General features: G+C 33.3%; 1 protein-coding gene across 1 annotated transcript in view; it reads right to left on the minus strand.

Annotated features, from left to right (window-relative positions):
- The window catches only part of LOC134257067 (3-oxoacyl-[acyl-carrier-protein] reductase FabG-like), a 41,458-nt gene extending 26,940 nt beyond the window's left edge, over nt 1–14,518 (minus strand). Inside the window, exons 1-2 of the mRNA XM_062739714.1 lie at nt 14,433–14,518; nt 14,202–14,341 (exon numbers count right to left, since the gene is read on the minus strand). Coding sequence (XP_062595698.1) covers nt 14,202–14,341; nt 14,433–14,469 — 177 coding nt within the window. The 5' untranslated portion in view covers nt 14,470–14,518. The remainder of the gene's footprint in view (nt 1–14,201; nt 14,342–14,432) is intronic.
- Between the last annotated feature and the right edge of the window lie 1,062 nt (nt 14,519–15,580).

The following is a 15,580-nucleotide window of genomic DNA, read 5'->3' on the forward strand; positions in this document are numbered from 1 at the left end:
ATTTACCTCACGATAACGCGACTCTGTGGTCTAGTGGGTTTGTCTCTCGCTTCAGATGTGAGAGGGCCAGGGTTCGCATCCCGGAAAATCCTATTTTTTTCGAAATACCTTTGTTTTACTAAATGATGGTATTCAGTATGTGAAATGAAAAATTTTTGAGGTCTGGCTTGTACATACTCATAAAATCATCATCACATTTTGATAAATATTCCATATAAAATGAATCTTCTACACAAATAATAAAGAATAATCAATCAAACCTTTATATCCATATAGGCATATTTTATTTGCATCAGTAAACATGTATACATTTAATAATTCTACAAATTCAGTCAAGGGACCCGACCCCCCCCCCCCCCCCCCTTGCGCGTGGTTTACTTTTTCCCTAAGCGGGGGACACAAATTCTTTGAATTAGCTTGTTTTAATTATAATAGTGTGAAAAATTTCATTATTTTTTATACAAAGCAATATATCTTTTCCTGTTTAAAGCAGAACAAAATGTCTATGATTACTGGGCTGCTACATCATTTAACTTTTAAGTACAAAGCAGAAAAATGAATATCAATTCAAAAATTTACAATGAACAATTTTGAAAATCGATGGTCACCATGAATTAATAATTTTGAGTTATAAACATTTATTAAAACACCAACTTTAAATATTTTGTGAATGGAATACTATTTTATTTTAAATTTCATTCTTATCTAAAATCAAAGGGGAAGCGGGAATGTTTGTGTGAATGTGACTAAAAATCTTATTATGTAACTTTACATGTAACCTTTTGAAATAAAAAAAAATTAAGCATCATAATTTGTTACCACGGAGCAAGGTTAACTAACATTGTAACGCTATAAACAAGGTCGAGAAAGTTTTTAAAAGTTACTCGTTCCTAACTCTTTTAATAATTTTTTTGAAACTATAGCCTGTTTATTTGCAGACCATCCATCTTCCGATTCAAACTTGCTACCACTCAAAAATAGTATTTTCCATATTATACAAATACACGGCTTATTTTTCATACATACCCTGGTTTATACAGAATTTTTAAAGTTTGGTAAAGAAGTTTCCCGAATGCACTGCAAACTTTTATCGCTACTCAGTGCACTGTGACGTCCTCCATCGTCTTTTTTTTGTTGCCTTTTTACTGGTGTCTTCCCACTTAGCCAAAATTCTGAAATTGACACAGGTGACTGATTTTGGCTAGGTGGGAATGGTGCACAGGTAAGGGGAGGGAGAGAACAAAAGAAATTAATTACAGATGACCTAAAGTATGTTTTAAGTTAACCACAGGAAAAAGGTTAAAATATCCTTTAATTCTGATAAATCAATGATAAATCTTCTAACATAATCTAAACTATTAATTTCATTTACCATTTATTTAAAAAACTAGAAGTTTGATTTAAAATTGATAAATAAATGAATGGTAAATGAAATTAATAGTTTAGATAATATTTGAGGATTTTAAAATTTGAATTAATTAAATTCATAATTTTAAATCGAAATTATTTCATTAAATTAAAAATGAATAAATGAAAATAAGCTCTTTCCTAAGCTTTCTTTTTTTTAATTTGTAAATGGTGAATGATCTGTGTTTTTTTTGTCTTAGTCTTTTAGTTGATATGTTTTAATGTGCATCTTTTAAGTGTTCATTTAAAAAAAAAAAGAATTAATACAAATAAATAAATACCAATATGCCTGCATAAGACTGTTCTGTTTTGTTTGAAAAATATGTTAAGGCAAGATATATTTAGACAATTAGCTATTTTATCATTCATTTTTTAAAAATATACATGTAAATGCTTTAAGCAACGAATTCTTCTTTGATGTATAAAATACATGCCAAAAGTTTAAAGATTATTGACAATTTTTTTTTCATAAATTAATTTACATGAACATTTTTCTGAAAAATCCTTGTTTATAAACTATACTTTAATTTTGTGCAACCACACATTCAAGAAGTGGTGTTAATCAGATGTGGATACTAAAAAATTCAAAAGAACATTTGGACAATTTGAAGTCACAAGGTTTTACCAAAATCAGCAGCTTAAAAACTTACGACTTTTCAACTTTATACACAACCATTCCCCACGATAAATTAAAATCCAGGATATCATTGACAGCTGCTTTCTTAAAAAAAATGAAACTCGGAGATTTACTTACATGTGTACCTGGTCATTGGTCATTTGCAAAATTATTTTGTTAAAAATATTCTGATTGCACACACAAGTACTCTGAAGTTGATATCAAGAAGATGCTTGAGTTTCTAATTGATAATATCTATTTGGATTTTGGATACCAGGTCTTCCAATAATCTATTGGAATTCCCATGGGAACCAATTGCGCCCCATTATTAGCAGACCTATTTTTTATTCATATGAAGCAGAAATTTATGCAAAATCTTATGCGTGAAAAGAAGAAAACACTTGCTGTGGCTTTCAACTCGACCGTCATATATATCGACGACGTATTGTCAATTAACACTGGTAATTTCCATTCCTACGTCGAAAGGATATATCCTGGTGATTTTGAGATAAAAGAAATCACACAGAGTCTGATACATCAGTTTCATGCTTCGATATGTTTCTTGAAAAAGACGTTAATGGTAACCTAAGAACCAAATTAGATGATAAACGTGACGACTATAACTTTTCTATCGTCAACCTCCCTTACTTATGCAGCAATATACCTTCATCGCCTGCATATAGAGTGTATATATCTCAGTTGATTCGATACGCAAGAGCATACTCTACGTATGAACAATTTCTAAAACGAATTAAATTATTGACAAACAAGTTGATGAAACAAGAATATCAGCAGTCTCGTTTAAAGTCATCATTTCGAAAGTTCTATGGTTGATACAATGACTTTGTCAGGAAATACAATTTATCATTGAGTCAAATGCTGACTGACGTTTTTCATACTTATTTTTAGTCCATTATTTATACACTGAATTGACGACGGATTCTCCCGTTAATTCATGATCATGACAATGAGCACACTGCGGGTGTGACCGGTCAGCAGGGGATGCTCACTCCTCCATGGCACCTGATCCAACCTCTGATGTTTCGGAGGTCTGTGTTTGCTTTGCTCTTGTTTTTTATTGTTTATGGAGTTTGAGATTGAATACTGTTCGTTATTTCCATATCCTTCTCATCAAGAATTTAATATCAGTTTTGCATGGACACTTTATTTATTACCAGTACAAAACTGTTATAACTGCGATAATACATGTATTATAAAAATTTTACAAAATGTTACCTGAAGAAAATATGTGTCTTCTATCCTTATAACTTTTTTGTTTGTAATATAAGCTAATTCTTATCAGACGTTTAACAAATCATAGGTAATTCTAATTTAAGGCATGCGTAAAAAATTTTCCAATAAGTAAATATGCACATACGTATACAAGCACAATCACAACCTCTTTATTTTAATCATCGATATAATTTTTCTACTATATGTAATTCCTAATTAGTTCAAATATTAAGTTAATCTATTTTTTTTTCAATCTACCTATCTCTTTATTGTAAATTATTAGACAAGTAAGAATTCAAATACATGCAATAATTATTATGAACTGTCAATAATATTTATCTCTCTGTTAAGGGATGGTTTTTTTTTCAACATTATGTAATATTATGTAGAATCTGATAAATTAATATTGATAAAACAAATATTTATGATATGCACACTACCGAACGGACACAACCTAACACCAGAGCGAACCTAAAGCGGACCCCAGGTTCGCTTCCCGGGTTCGCTCGGGGTCCGCTTCAGGTTCGCTTTCAGAAATTTTGGGACCGCTCTGGGTGCGCTTTGGGTGCGCTCTGGGTTCGCTCTGCGTTCGCTCGGGGTCAGCTCTGGGTCCGCTAGAGCGAACCCGGCGTTTGCTTTCTGGGACTGCTTTACGCACTGATGCGTGAAGCGGACCCCGCCCCTTGTATATTCCGATACAGTAATGGAATTGTGGATCGATCATTGTTGTTTATGCGTTGATCGTACACTGTACATGTAAGCAGTGACATTTTGGAGAACATTGATACATGTAAATTTTCAAAAATTCAATTGTACACACGACTTAGATTTACATGTATAATTGATTTCCTTGATTTCTCCGATCTCGGAATTTTGATCCCGAGAAATTCAAAGTTACATGTATTTGACAGCAGTTTATTAGGCATTTATTTTTCTTAAGTTATAACGTGAAAACAAAAACAGGAGAGGAAGAAAAAGGTGTTGAATTAATTTAAATGTATTGAATGGCGTGCAAGTGATACTGAAGTTAGCATCTAAACAAAATGTCTCTTAAAGTCATGCGTTATCTACTTTAAGATTATATTATTTTGTTATTCCTAAAGTTTTGAAAATCGTAGTTTAAATCTTTGCCAGACACGTGAATTATGACATCGCATCTATAAATTACATTAACCTTTTGTACAGTGATATAATATTTAGATTTCATTCATAGTAGTCACACAATAAAAGTTCGAAATAAATATTTTCTAGGACATCTTAAAAAAAATCATATCTTTTTTACGATCGAGTATGATTTTAATTAGAATGAAAAAAAAAAAAAATAAAACTAGGAAACTTATTGTTCACAGAACAATGAAAGGTCTTTCCACCTTCTTTGAATTTCAAATTTGTTTTATATCTGACTCCTTGAAATTAAATTCCATAAAAAAGAAACCAAAATTGTCTTAAAGCATAGAAAAAAAGGAAAATAAAAAATGGAATGACCTTGACCTTTGACCTTGAAACATGTTTAAGGTCAAGGGTCACAATGCAATTGACCCCATGCTTCTACGACTTATATTTTTCAAGTTATAAGGTTTATATTAAGTACAAAGAAGTTAAAGGGCAATAACCCATATAAGAGGTCATCAAATTCTTTCGCACTTATACAATGAAGTTAGGCCTAAAAACCCTTAAGACATTAGTGAAGGTTTGGTGTCTCTACGGTCTACAGTTTCGGAGGGGGTGGCGATAACAAAGTTTTTAGCACAATGGTCAATAACTTTTGAAAGGTACAATCTGAGGGGACAAAAATGAAATCTCCGAAAGAGTTTTAAGGGTACATATCAAAGACAGAATATAGACAGTATATGTTTAAGGACATAAGAGCCATTAAAAGAAACTATCTTATATTTGGAATGACCTTGACCTTTGACCTTGAAATGAATTTGAAGGTCAAAGGTCAATTATTCTTATGCAGTTGGTCCCATGTATCTACGACTTCTCGTTTTGAAAATTTTTATTTTTTTTCATAAAATTTATAAACTTTCGGGGGCAGTAACTCATTGAAGGGGTCAAAGAAAACTTTAGCAATGAATAGGTTAAAAAGTCTCTTAAAGAGTTAAGCCCACGAATGGTCCAAAAATGCCTCATCTAAAAAATTAATGAAATTTTGATAATAGATAGAATAGACTTCAAGCTTTATGGAACTGTTTTCCTTTTTTGGATATCTATTTTACTTTTTCTTTAAGAGAGTTTGCAGTATGGCATTGTTTTACTAGAAAATTGTGAACGGAACGTCATAATTGGTATAACGTGACGTAACGTCATATAGGACAATAAAAATTATTTGTAAAAAAAGAAATGACTTGATAATGGATAACTGACTACCAGGTATGACATTATCAGTTTAATAGAGAAGTACGTTGCCTGTTATATTTTGTGCGATTCTAACAATGCAAGGCCCAATAGCAATGTTTTTGAATGTATAAGTTTGGGTTGGGGGTGGAGGAGAAAATCTCCACAAAAAATTAACATGCAGCAACGATCCTCCTGATAAACTGCGTCCACAGGGGTCGGTAATACTATGTTTGATTTCACCTCTTCACTATAAATATATATTTATATAGTTAATACATAAAAAGTAAATATACTAGTAATCACTGGCCCCTGTGACTACACCTCCTCAAATAGTTCTATTCCGTTAGAGGTGGGTGGCTTCCTCTAACTTTCATTTAATGCAGGAATTTGCCAGTGTTTAACCTTTTTAGCCATGAGCAGCATCTTAATAAAAATATACGTATCAAAACTAGGCAAAATAATATTGAACCCGCCCTACTCTGTTACGGACAAATATAAAATAAGATAACGGGATTTATTTCCAAATAAGTCATCTATGAGAGTGCGCTTGCACCCCATTCATAACAATCAGTATTCATTTGTTTAAAGTAATTTTGCAACTCTGGTTGAATTCAATTTGCACGGAATTTTGATTGCAAAAAGATATTCTTGTAAGCAGTTTTGCCGAAACATTCGCTATATTGTTAAGAAAATAAACTCTTAATCCTTTTCTACCACAAGAAACACCATCATCAACAGATACAATATTGTTAATAACCATTAAGCCATCATTTTCCCCAACATTAAACCCTCTGAATATTCGCATAAAAGAATCTGGGACTTGATAGTCGTCATAATGGGTGATGTCCCAAGTTACGCTGTTCAAAAATTAACAAAATTAATGTAAAAAAAATTACAATATCACTAAAAGTTGCCAGACATTACCGGACATTAATTTTACTATACACCACAAATTCATTATTGTGGACTGTTATGATAAAGGCTTCACTAAGATTACAACACACCTTTGAGTATGATGAGCTAGAAAAATCATTAACTTGTAATAAGCCGAAAGTTTTACTTTTCCTATACGCCTCTCTTTGTATTAAGAGGCCTTTATTTATAAAGACATATTGGTGTCGGAAGCAAATTAAAGGGGGTTGGGGGGTATAATACCTTTAAAAAAAACCTGACAAGCAAAAAAAAAAAAGGAAAAAGTCAGTTTCCCAAAGACGAAAGTCCTATTCCGTAGGGGGGAGAGGGGGGGGGGAGTTCGAACTTCAGTGCCTTTTTTTTTCAAACACGACCCCTTTCCTCATTTTTTAACAATACTGCGACGTGCCTGTGGAAAGTGGGGGGCTAAACCATTTTCAAGACTAGGTATATATTTGGAAAAGAAGCATGATGAAACCAAAGTTAAGCATGTTCATACATCTTCTTGGAAGACAAAGGCATAAACTTCTATTAAAAAAATGACTGAATCTGAAATTATACCTATTAATTCAATCTGCAAATGCCTTATAAAAGAAAGAGGGCGTAAATGGTGAGGACAATTTAATCTTCCGCTCCGAGACATTATATTTCTCAATTTCCAAAATTCACGGAAAAGTTTTATTTTTCTAAAATTATGTTGTCAGTTATGTCATCTTTAACACGTTTTATTCATCTATTTCATTGCATGACTTAATTGATATTTTCTAAAGTTGACATGCAGTTACGCATATTTACCGGAAAATGGTCATGGGTATAAATTGTTTTTTTAATATAAATGGGTCAGGTCTCCATTCCACATTAAATTTTAAAAGATTGAAAAGTAAATGTAAATTCTATTTTACATTTCAAAAAATGGAGTCCGAAACCATTCAATATAAAAAGCGATACATGGAAAGATATTTAATTCAACAACACAGTACACGATTTACCTAAAGCACTCTATCATACATTGATGACAAAAAGCCCTCGTAACGTAGTGGTTAACATGTTCAGGTTAAGAGAAAAAACGGATTCGGTATTATGCCCAGCCTTGAGCTTTGGATAGAGTTCGAATCTTGTGAGAGTTCTTCTCACACATCTTAAAACAAACCTAAGTGAAAAATGAAATTATATAATCAGTAAGTTATTTAATAAAATAAAAGAGGCAGATATGTAAAAGATGACTCTGACAAGGCAATTATTGAAAAAGGTCTTAACATGAATTCTTACACTAAGAGTTGAAAAATTTTATTTTTGTCTCAAAGTGGGGATTGTCCTAGCCTTGGACACCTCTATTATAAAACAATAAAACAGTAAAAACCATAAAACCAGTGAAAATTAGTGTACAGAAAATTAGATATGCACATGCATTTCATCATAGAAGTTACTGTACAAAGAAATAGCATTTTATTTCTCACATGGCAGCTAGATACGTATACTGACACGCAAAAGAAACGCAACACCCTATTTTAGGGGGAAATAAATGTAAAGTAAAGAATTCTGTACCTTAAAATTATGAATATACTCAGTTTGGTGAACAATTAAATTAACGGTTGAACGATTTCCATACCATAACCGGAAGTCAAGTTTTAGTCTGCTAAACAGTCTAAACAGCAATATTTTGGAGTTTTAAAGGTTTTTTACTGTTTGTCATAAGTAATGCAGCAATATTTCAAAAAATAAACTCTATTTCTCACAATGCTAAGGCTACTTGAAAATGGCTTATGTATGCATTTCCATTGTATATTCCTGCGCAATTTCACTACATTTTGCCTCAACAAGGTCTTACGTATCATATGCATTAAGGATAGTACTTGTACCCCAAGGGTGACTACACTGCTTAAGTTAGAGAAAATACTAAATCTGAAAAACGGGCATTTAAAAATGAAGAATAATTCCTTCGTTGAATTTCATATTAATGAACCTATTGTTTCGTAGAAATTAAGCTGCAATTGTTGTTTAGGGCATGCACGTTTTACTTGAATGGCTGGGAGGGGGGTGAAAAATCTTAGTAAAGGATCAAAACATTTAACATTTTTATCAAATCTCTGATGTTCTGAAAAATGAAAGCCTTACTTTGTTCGCTTTTGAAAATCATAAGATAAAAAATCAAAATTTGTAAATTACTGTTGTTGCGTTTCTTTTGCGTGTCAGTATATATTCCTATCTCCAATCAACACCCCCTTCCTTGTAATACTAAACAATAGATGAACAAATCAAATGCAATATCTCACGGGAATCAGACCAAGTGCAGGAAACTAAGTTTTCTTTTCAACCAGAGTGTTACATAACAATCAATCAGTACTTGTGCCCCCCCCCCCCAAAAAAAAAAAACAGGAAGAAGAAACGGTTTTGTATTCAAGTCGTCCGCCTTGTACCGTCGAAGGGGAGGAAGGGGGCTCTGAACTTGACATAATTTTAAATAAGTGTTTACGCCCCTTTTGTATTTGGGCGAATTTAAAAAAGATATATAATTATAACTGGGCGAATTCAAAACGGGGCAAAATGGTTTGCAAGTGTGAAAGGGCGAAAATTAAACGGGGCGAAAATAACCCTGTATACAGTAGTAATTTTAAGTAAGTGTAAAAGATATATTTAAAGACCAGTTTTTCTGAACTAGGGTGTTGTATGCCTTACTATTGCCAATTAACACTGAAAGATAGATAAATATTGATAAATTGCGGCTTTATCCCCTAAACATTATACGTTTACGTTCTTTATTCCTGCTAGTCCTGGAATTTTTTTTGGGTTCGTGGCTGCAACCCCCACCCCCAATATTTCTTCCTAGGACCTTCATAGCTCTAATAATGCCTGAAAAAAGAGGATTTGCTTTCCTTGAAGAATTAACCCAAAAGCTACATGTAATCACTATGAGTATTAATTTAAAAAAGAAATAAAATTAATGTGTCTTTAATATTTATTTCATAAAACGTTTTATGTCGTTTCTGGTATTTAGTGAAAACTTTACTTTCACTTCTCACCTGCTGTAGACCATATCTTCCTGATTATAGTTCGATATAGGGCTAAGGCTGATATATCAATGTATACAAACATGGTTTAAGGAAAAGCCATGGTTTTAATTGCGGATGAAGATGTAGAATTTTACGTGTTATAATTATACATGTACGTGCGTATTTCGTGTTGTCCATTTTACTGAGCAATGCCAAACAATAACAATACGTCAATAGCGAATATGACTTTGAATACATTCAGTATTTGTACACAACTTCAAAATTAATGTTTTTTAAAAATTTCTGTAGCTCTTATTTAGTATTTTTTAATGTATTCTTTTCTTTTGCTGATACATGATACATACGTTTTACACGCATGACTTCAAAGAAAAGTCCGAAGATATTTGTTTACCTCCTGTGGGATCAACTAATTAAAGTAAACTGCCCCCCCCCCCCAAAAAAAAAATTAAATAGTGGACCTATACACCTACTAAAGTGTTAGTGAACAACTAAAAAATCGTAGTATGATACTTTTTGTGAAAATGTGTAATATTCTAACAAAATCTATAACCATATAATTTACAAGGGGCAAAAGGGTTAAAAACTGAGGAAATTCGGATTTTTGTGGAAATGTTCTTTTTAAGGTATGAGCACACTTCTGCCCCACAAAATTTTTTTCATGAATAGAAAACTTTTGATGTTAGTTTTAAACTGAACCCTAAATAAATTTGGGGCAGGCCTGTGCTCTATGTAAAATTTGACTATTTCAGCTCCAAAATGTGATAAATCAAGCAAATTCCTGATTTTCTACGATTTTGGGGCTATAGATCTCAGGTATACAAGTATGGAACTCCAAGATTTTTTCCACTTTAATAAACTACAATACCTAGACTACCTTTTAAGCAAAAAATTTTTGGCCAAAATTTCAGTTTAATTTTGACCATTTTACAGGGCATATTTTGACCCTTCGTGGGCCAGGCTCTTAGTTGAAGACATTGGTGAAGGTTTTGTACCTCTACTTTTTACGGTTTCTGAGGTGGAGCGATCACAAGCTTTACAGTGAAAGGGGTAATAACTGCATAAGGGGTCAAAGTTCTAACATAGGGGGTGATTTTAGGAATAACTTTAAATATCCAGTATCAACAACTAAAAACTTTTTCTACAAGTCTTACGGTTTCAAAAGCTAAGGTGAGAAATAGAATGATAACTAGAAACGATCTCGTAGCGAGCAACGTAGAGGTCTTCCGTCCGATTCTGAAATAAAAACGAAAAATCTAGCTGAAAAAGTCATAAAAAAATTTGGTCACACGGGGATCGAACCCGGTCGCCCGCGTGAAAATCCAACGCGCTAACCATTACACTATCGGGAACGCCGCTTCAAGTTTTTAAATGCGAATATCTCGAGATTGCCTTTTTTGATTCTAAGACAAATGACATATTCTGCATTCTGAAAAGAGTCACTTATAACCCTATAAATATCAAAGAAATTTATCGCAAAACAAAAAAGTTGAAAATTGTAATTTTTTAAATTCGCTTCCGGTAGCGACCGGAAGTATTGACGACACACGAAAAGGACATTCCGCAGAGCTGGAAGTCATGCCCTATGCTCTCCAACAGGTCTCCAGTTCATATCTTTAGCAGTTCTTTAGATCTCGAACTGACAAAATTTCATTTTAAAATCAGAAAAATGGCCATAACTTAGAACCGTAGGAAAAACCCCTACATAAACAAATACATGGGCGCAGACATTTTGGACACCCAAAGTTGTGCGGAGGAGAAAATGCTAGCTGGCGCGTGATTGGTCAATAAGAGAAAAGACTTGTTATGTATTTGACAAGTGAAATAAAGTTGATAAAAATCTCATATCAAGACTTGGGTTTCTTTGAGGTATATAGGAGTTACAGGTAAAAATTGGAAGGGAGGGATGCACTTTGGTTAGACATTTTCATTTGGTGTCACACACCTAGTTGTAAACAAATGGAAATTGAAAGTAAAAGTGCAACGGCACGGTATATTTTTTCTGGCATTTTTTGTTTTCCAATATCTCGAACTTTCACGACAAAAAGGTCATTTGCCCGAAATTCAATATATGTATCAGTGAGAGGGGCTAAAGTTTGTATGGAAGTCTATGGGAAAACATTTGGTGGTGTTTGTCCCGTAAGCAACTTGTTCCAAAATTCTTCCAAATGTAACAATGGCATATAAGAGCGCATCATTCCTGAAAACCGATGAATAGTTCTCCAGATATCTCGTGCACAATATTTGTCTAAAAAATAAGAATAATAAAAAAACAGTAGAATCACTATAAGGTCTTCCGTGAAGACGAAAGACCTTAATAAACATAAGCATTTCAATAGGTCTTTCCACAGAAAGGTGGAAAGACCTAATATTCTGTGGAAAGACCTAATAAATACGTAAATATTCATGTATCATTCTACGTGGAAAATTAAAATATATAATTTATTAATTGCTTTAATAAAAAAAAGAAGAAAATGAATATATAAAATATAAAATAAAAACAGGAGAAATAAGATAAATAAAAATAATATAATATATTTATTATCATAATAGATTTACACTTTAACTTTACACGTTTTGTTTGTATGTACAATGTTTGGATTTATATTGAATTAAATCAACACGTCCGATCTTTTATCCCAATCGACAGATCAATATGCTATTTTGATTGGTTGACGCGCTGATTGGTTAATCGCTTATACTGATTGACAGCTCTGTGAAGAAATACCGAGCGCGCGTTCACTCTCTGGGACTGCTACTGAATTTGGGGTTCGCTCTCTGGGTCCGCTTCGGGTACGCTCGAGGTCCGCTTCGGGTTCGCTGTGGGTGCGCTCCGGTTTCGCTCGGGGTCAGCCCTATTGGACCCCGAGCGAACCCAAAGCGGACCTACAAGAGCGAACCCGGGTCCGCTCCAGGTTCGCTTTCTGTTAGGTTGTGTACGGTCGGTACTGTATTTTGATATTCAACTTACACACCACAGGTAAATATTACAGGTAATTAGCTTAAAACAGACTTTACACAGGTAAACACTCAGGTGTGAAAATCCGAATATTGGCTAGATGGGAATAGGGAATGCAGAATTTGGGCTAAGTGGGAATGTCCATAACACCTGAAACCTAGTTTGCTAACTATTGTGCAAATAGCTTGAACAATATTGTCGGTGTTTGGTAAAGAAGTTTCCCGTATGCAATGCAAAATTTTATTGCTACTAAGTGCCCTCCATTGTCGTGTTTTTTCCACTTTTTTAATCAAGTCAATGTGTATTCAGAGAACTCTTTTAATTAAGGATGACGTTTACTCAGGTTTCAGAAAACAGAAAGGAAATTATGTTTAATCAAAAATTGCTCTAAATGGATAAAATTACGAAGTTTTAACTCAATATCAATTTAAAAATTTCATATTTATTATTTGAAGAAAATGTCCAGGAACAAAAGTCAGTGTAAGGTAATGCAGAGATAATTCGGACTAAATTTTAAATTTTTCATTTTTGTCAAAATCTTTTATTTCTTGCAATATTAATCACAATGTAAAGGTTACATGTATTTTTAGACATCATTTTGCAAATTTTATTTTATTTCAAATAATCGAATGCTATTAAATAAAGAAATTCGAAAATATGAACAAAAACCATTCCATGAAACATATCTCAATAATTTGATCATTGACCCCATATAGTGTTGATACCATGAGAATAACGGCAACAAAGGTGATATGAGGCTATAAATGATTTAGAGTTCTTATGAGTCAGATTTTTTAAAGATTCGATTAAAAATGGGGAAAAATATAACTACATGTATGACAGAGGAAATTCGGACTGTAATAATTATCAAGTTTATAGCCAAAACTCTAATCGTTTCTTCTTATGAAGCAACACCTTTCCATTGCTATAATATTTCATCATTTAAAGAATTTTGTTTCTTGTGATATTTTGTGAGTGAAGAAAAAAATGGTCATAGAGTGAAAAATTGAGGTATTTCTCGAGAAATGTTTAGGGGCCACTAGCATGAAAAGTAGGTCATTGACCTAGTTATTTGAAATTGAAATATAACACAAAAATTATAGGTGTAGAATGTGCCATAGGTGGTTTTTCGTTCTTATCAGTGAATTTTTAGTCATCTGAGTAAAGTTGTACCTTAAACGGAGTGATATATTGCATAACCTGATAAAATCTTACGTAATACGGCAAGACTTAGTTTAAACATGTTTAAAAAATTATTTCGTTTTGAACAGCTCCCATTATTAGAGGTATGGTTCCGCGATCCCATTTTTGCTGTTTTAAATCTTTGATATATATATTTTTTTAAAATATTAAGATATATTCCAATTTTTAAATCAAATTATTTGAATTTGTTGTTAAAATCTGTGTACCAAATTTGGATATTAAATGACGTTAAAAAAAATTAGGACAAAAGTCCACGAATTTTTTTAATGACCCTCGTATTGACAAAATATCTGAATTTTCGAAAGTATTCTACGAATAGATTAAAAAACCTTCAATCAAACTTTCTTTCTTGTAAACTTAAGCGTAAAAACATAAAGAATTCATGTTGTTTTGCCGTGGATGTTACATTTAAAGTACAAGTGAAGTTCAGCTTACCATTCTAAATAGAAAAATCAAACTTTTATTAATTAAAAAGGTTACCCTAAATCCTTGGTGAGAATGTTAGGAATATTCAGTAAGTAACCTTGTCAGGCGATAAACCCTCCGTCACACATTTATCCTTAACCGCCTCTAGATTGACTTTATTTCTTCCGGTCAAGGACAACCTTGCCCCGGTCTTGGCGAGATGGACAGCAATGCCTTCCCCAATACCGGAGCTGGAACCTGCAGCACGTAAATATTATGATAAATGCACCTCCGCCATGAGAAGTATTCTAATATTTCATAAATTAATTTCTGTCTTAGTATAACTCACCTGTGATGAGAAACACCCTGTCCTTATGTTCATCCATGGATCAGCTATCATCAAGTGCCCTATACAATGACATGCTTAGAACATAACCTACTTCTTCAGCCAGTCAAATGCTGCCATTTCAAGCGAAGAATATTGACTGGTGAAGAATTCTTTTATCTCTAAAAAATTCAACGGTATCTGATTGGTTCGCTTGATACCGTATAAGTGGAAATTTTAGCGAGACGCAAATTTAGCGATTTGTCCTTAAAACTGGTAATTTATTTTTAGCGAGATGTTATTTTAGCAATTTTAAAATGCACATTAAAGAAGCTATTACAAATAAACGCAATTAATTTTTAGCTATATTTAATTTTGGCGAGCTCGGCACCCTCGCTTACAATGCCAAATTAAATCCTCGCTAAAAATTCTACTTATACGGTAGTTATATGGGTGTGTCTTCATTGGTCTTTGTTCAGCACACAAAAAGAAACTATTGAAAACCCACGAGCTGTTTACAATGAAATTTAAACCAGGCTTGCAGTACTTTTTTTCCACTGTAATCTGTTGACGCCTGTTTAGCTCACCTCAGCTGAAGGCTCAAGTGAGCTTTTCTGATCAAAATTTGTCTGTTGTCTGTTGTTGTCGTTGTTGTAGCCGTTGTAAACTTTTCAAAATTTCATCTTCTTCTCAAGACCCACTGGGCTTATTTCAACCAAACTTGGCACAAAGTATCCTTAGGTAAAGGGGATTAAGTTTGTTTAAATGAAGGGCCAAGCCCTCTTCCAAGGGGAGATAATTAGGAATTAATGAAAAAATAATGGCATCTTTTAAAAATCTTCTCCAGAACCACTGGGGCAAGAAAAATGAAACTCATGTGGAAGCATCCTAAGGTAATGTTAATTCAAGTTTCTTCAAAGCATGACCCCTAGGGGTAGGGCGGGGCCACAATGGCTGATCAAAGTTTCACATCGAAATATATAGGTAAAATCTTCAAAAATCTTCTCCAGAACCACTGGGGCAGGAAGGATGAAACTCACGTGGAAGCAACCTCAGGTAGTGTAGATTCAGGTTTATACAAATCATGAGCCCCACGGGGCTGTAAAAATCTTCTTCTCCAGATCCACTGGGCCAGGAAAGATGAAACTTTTGTGAAAGCATCCTCAGGTAGA

The sequence above is a fragment of the Saccostrea cucullata genome, unplaced genomic scaffold, assembly GCF_032062105.1.
Source record: "Saccostrea cucullata isolate Sc308-1 unplaced genomic scaffold, CSIRO_AGI_Scuc_v1 ctg2418, whole genome shotgun sequence".
In the NCBI taxonomy this organism is placed as follows: domain Eukaryota; kingdom Metazoa; phylum Mollusca; class Bivalvia; order Ostreida; family Ostreidae; genus Saccostrea; species Saccostrea cuccullata.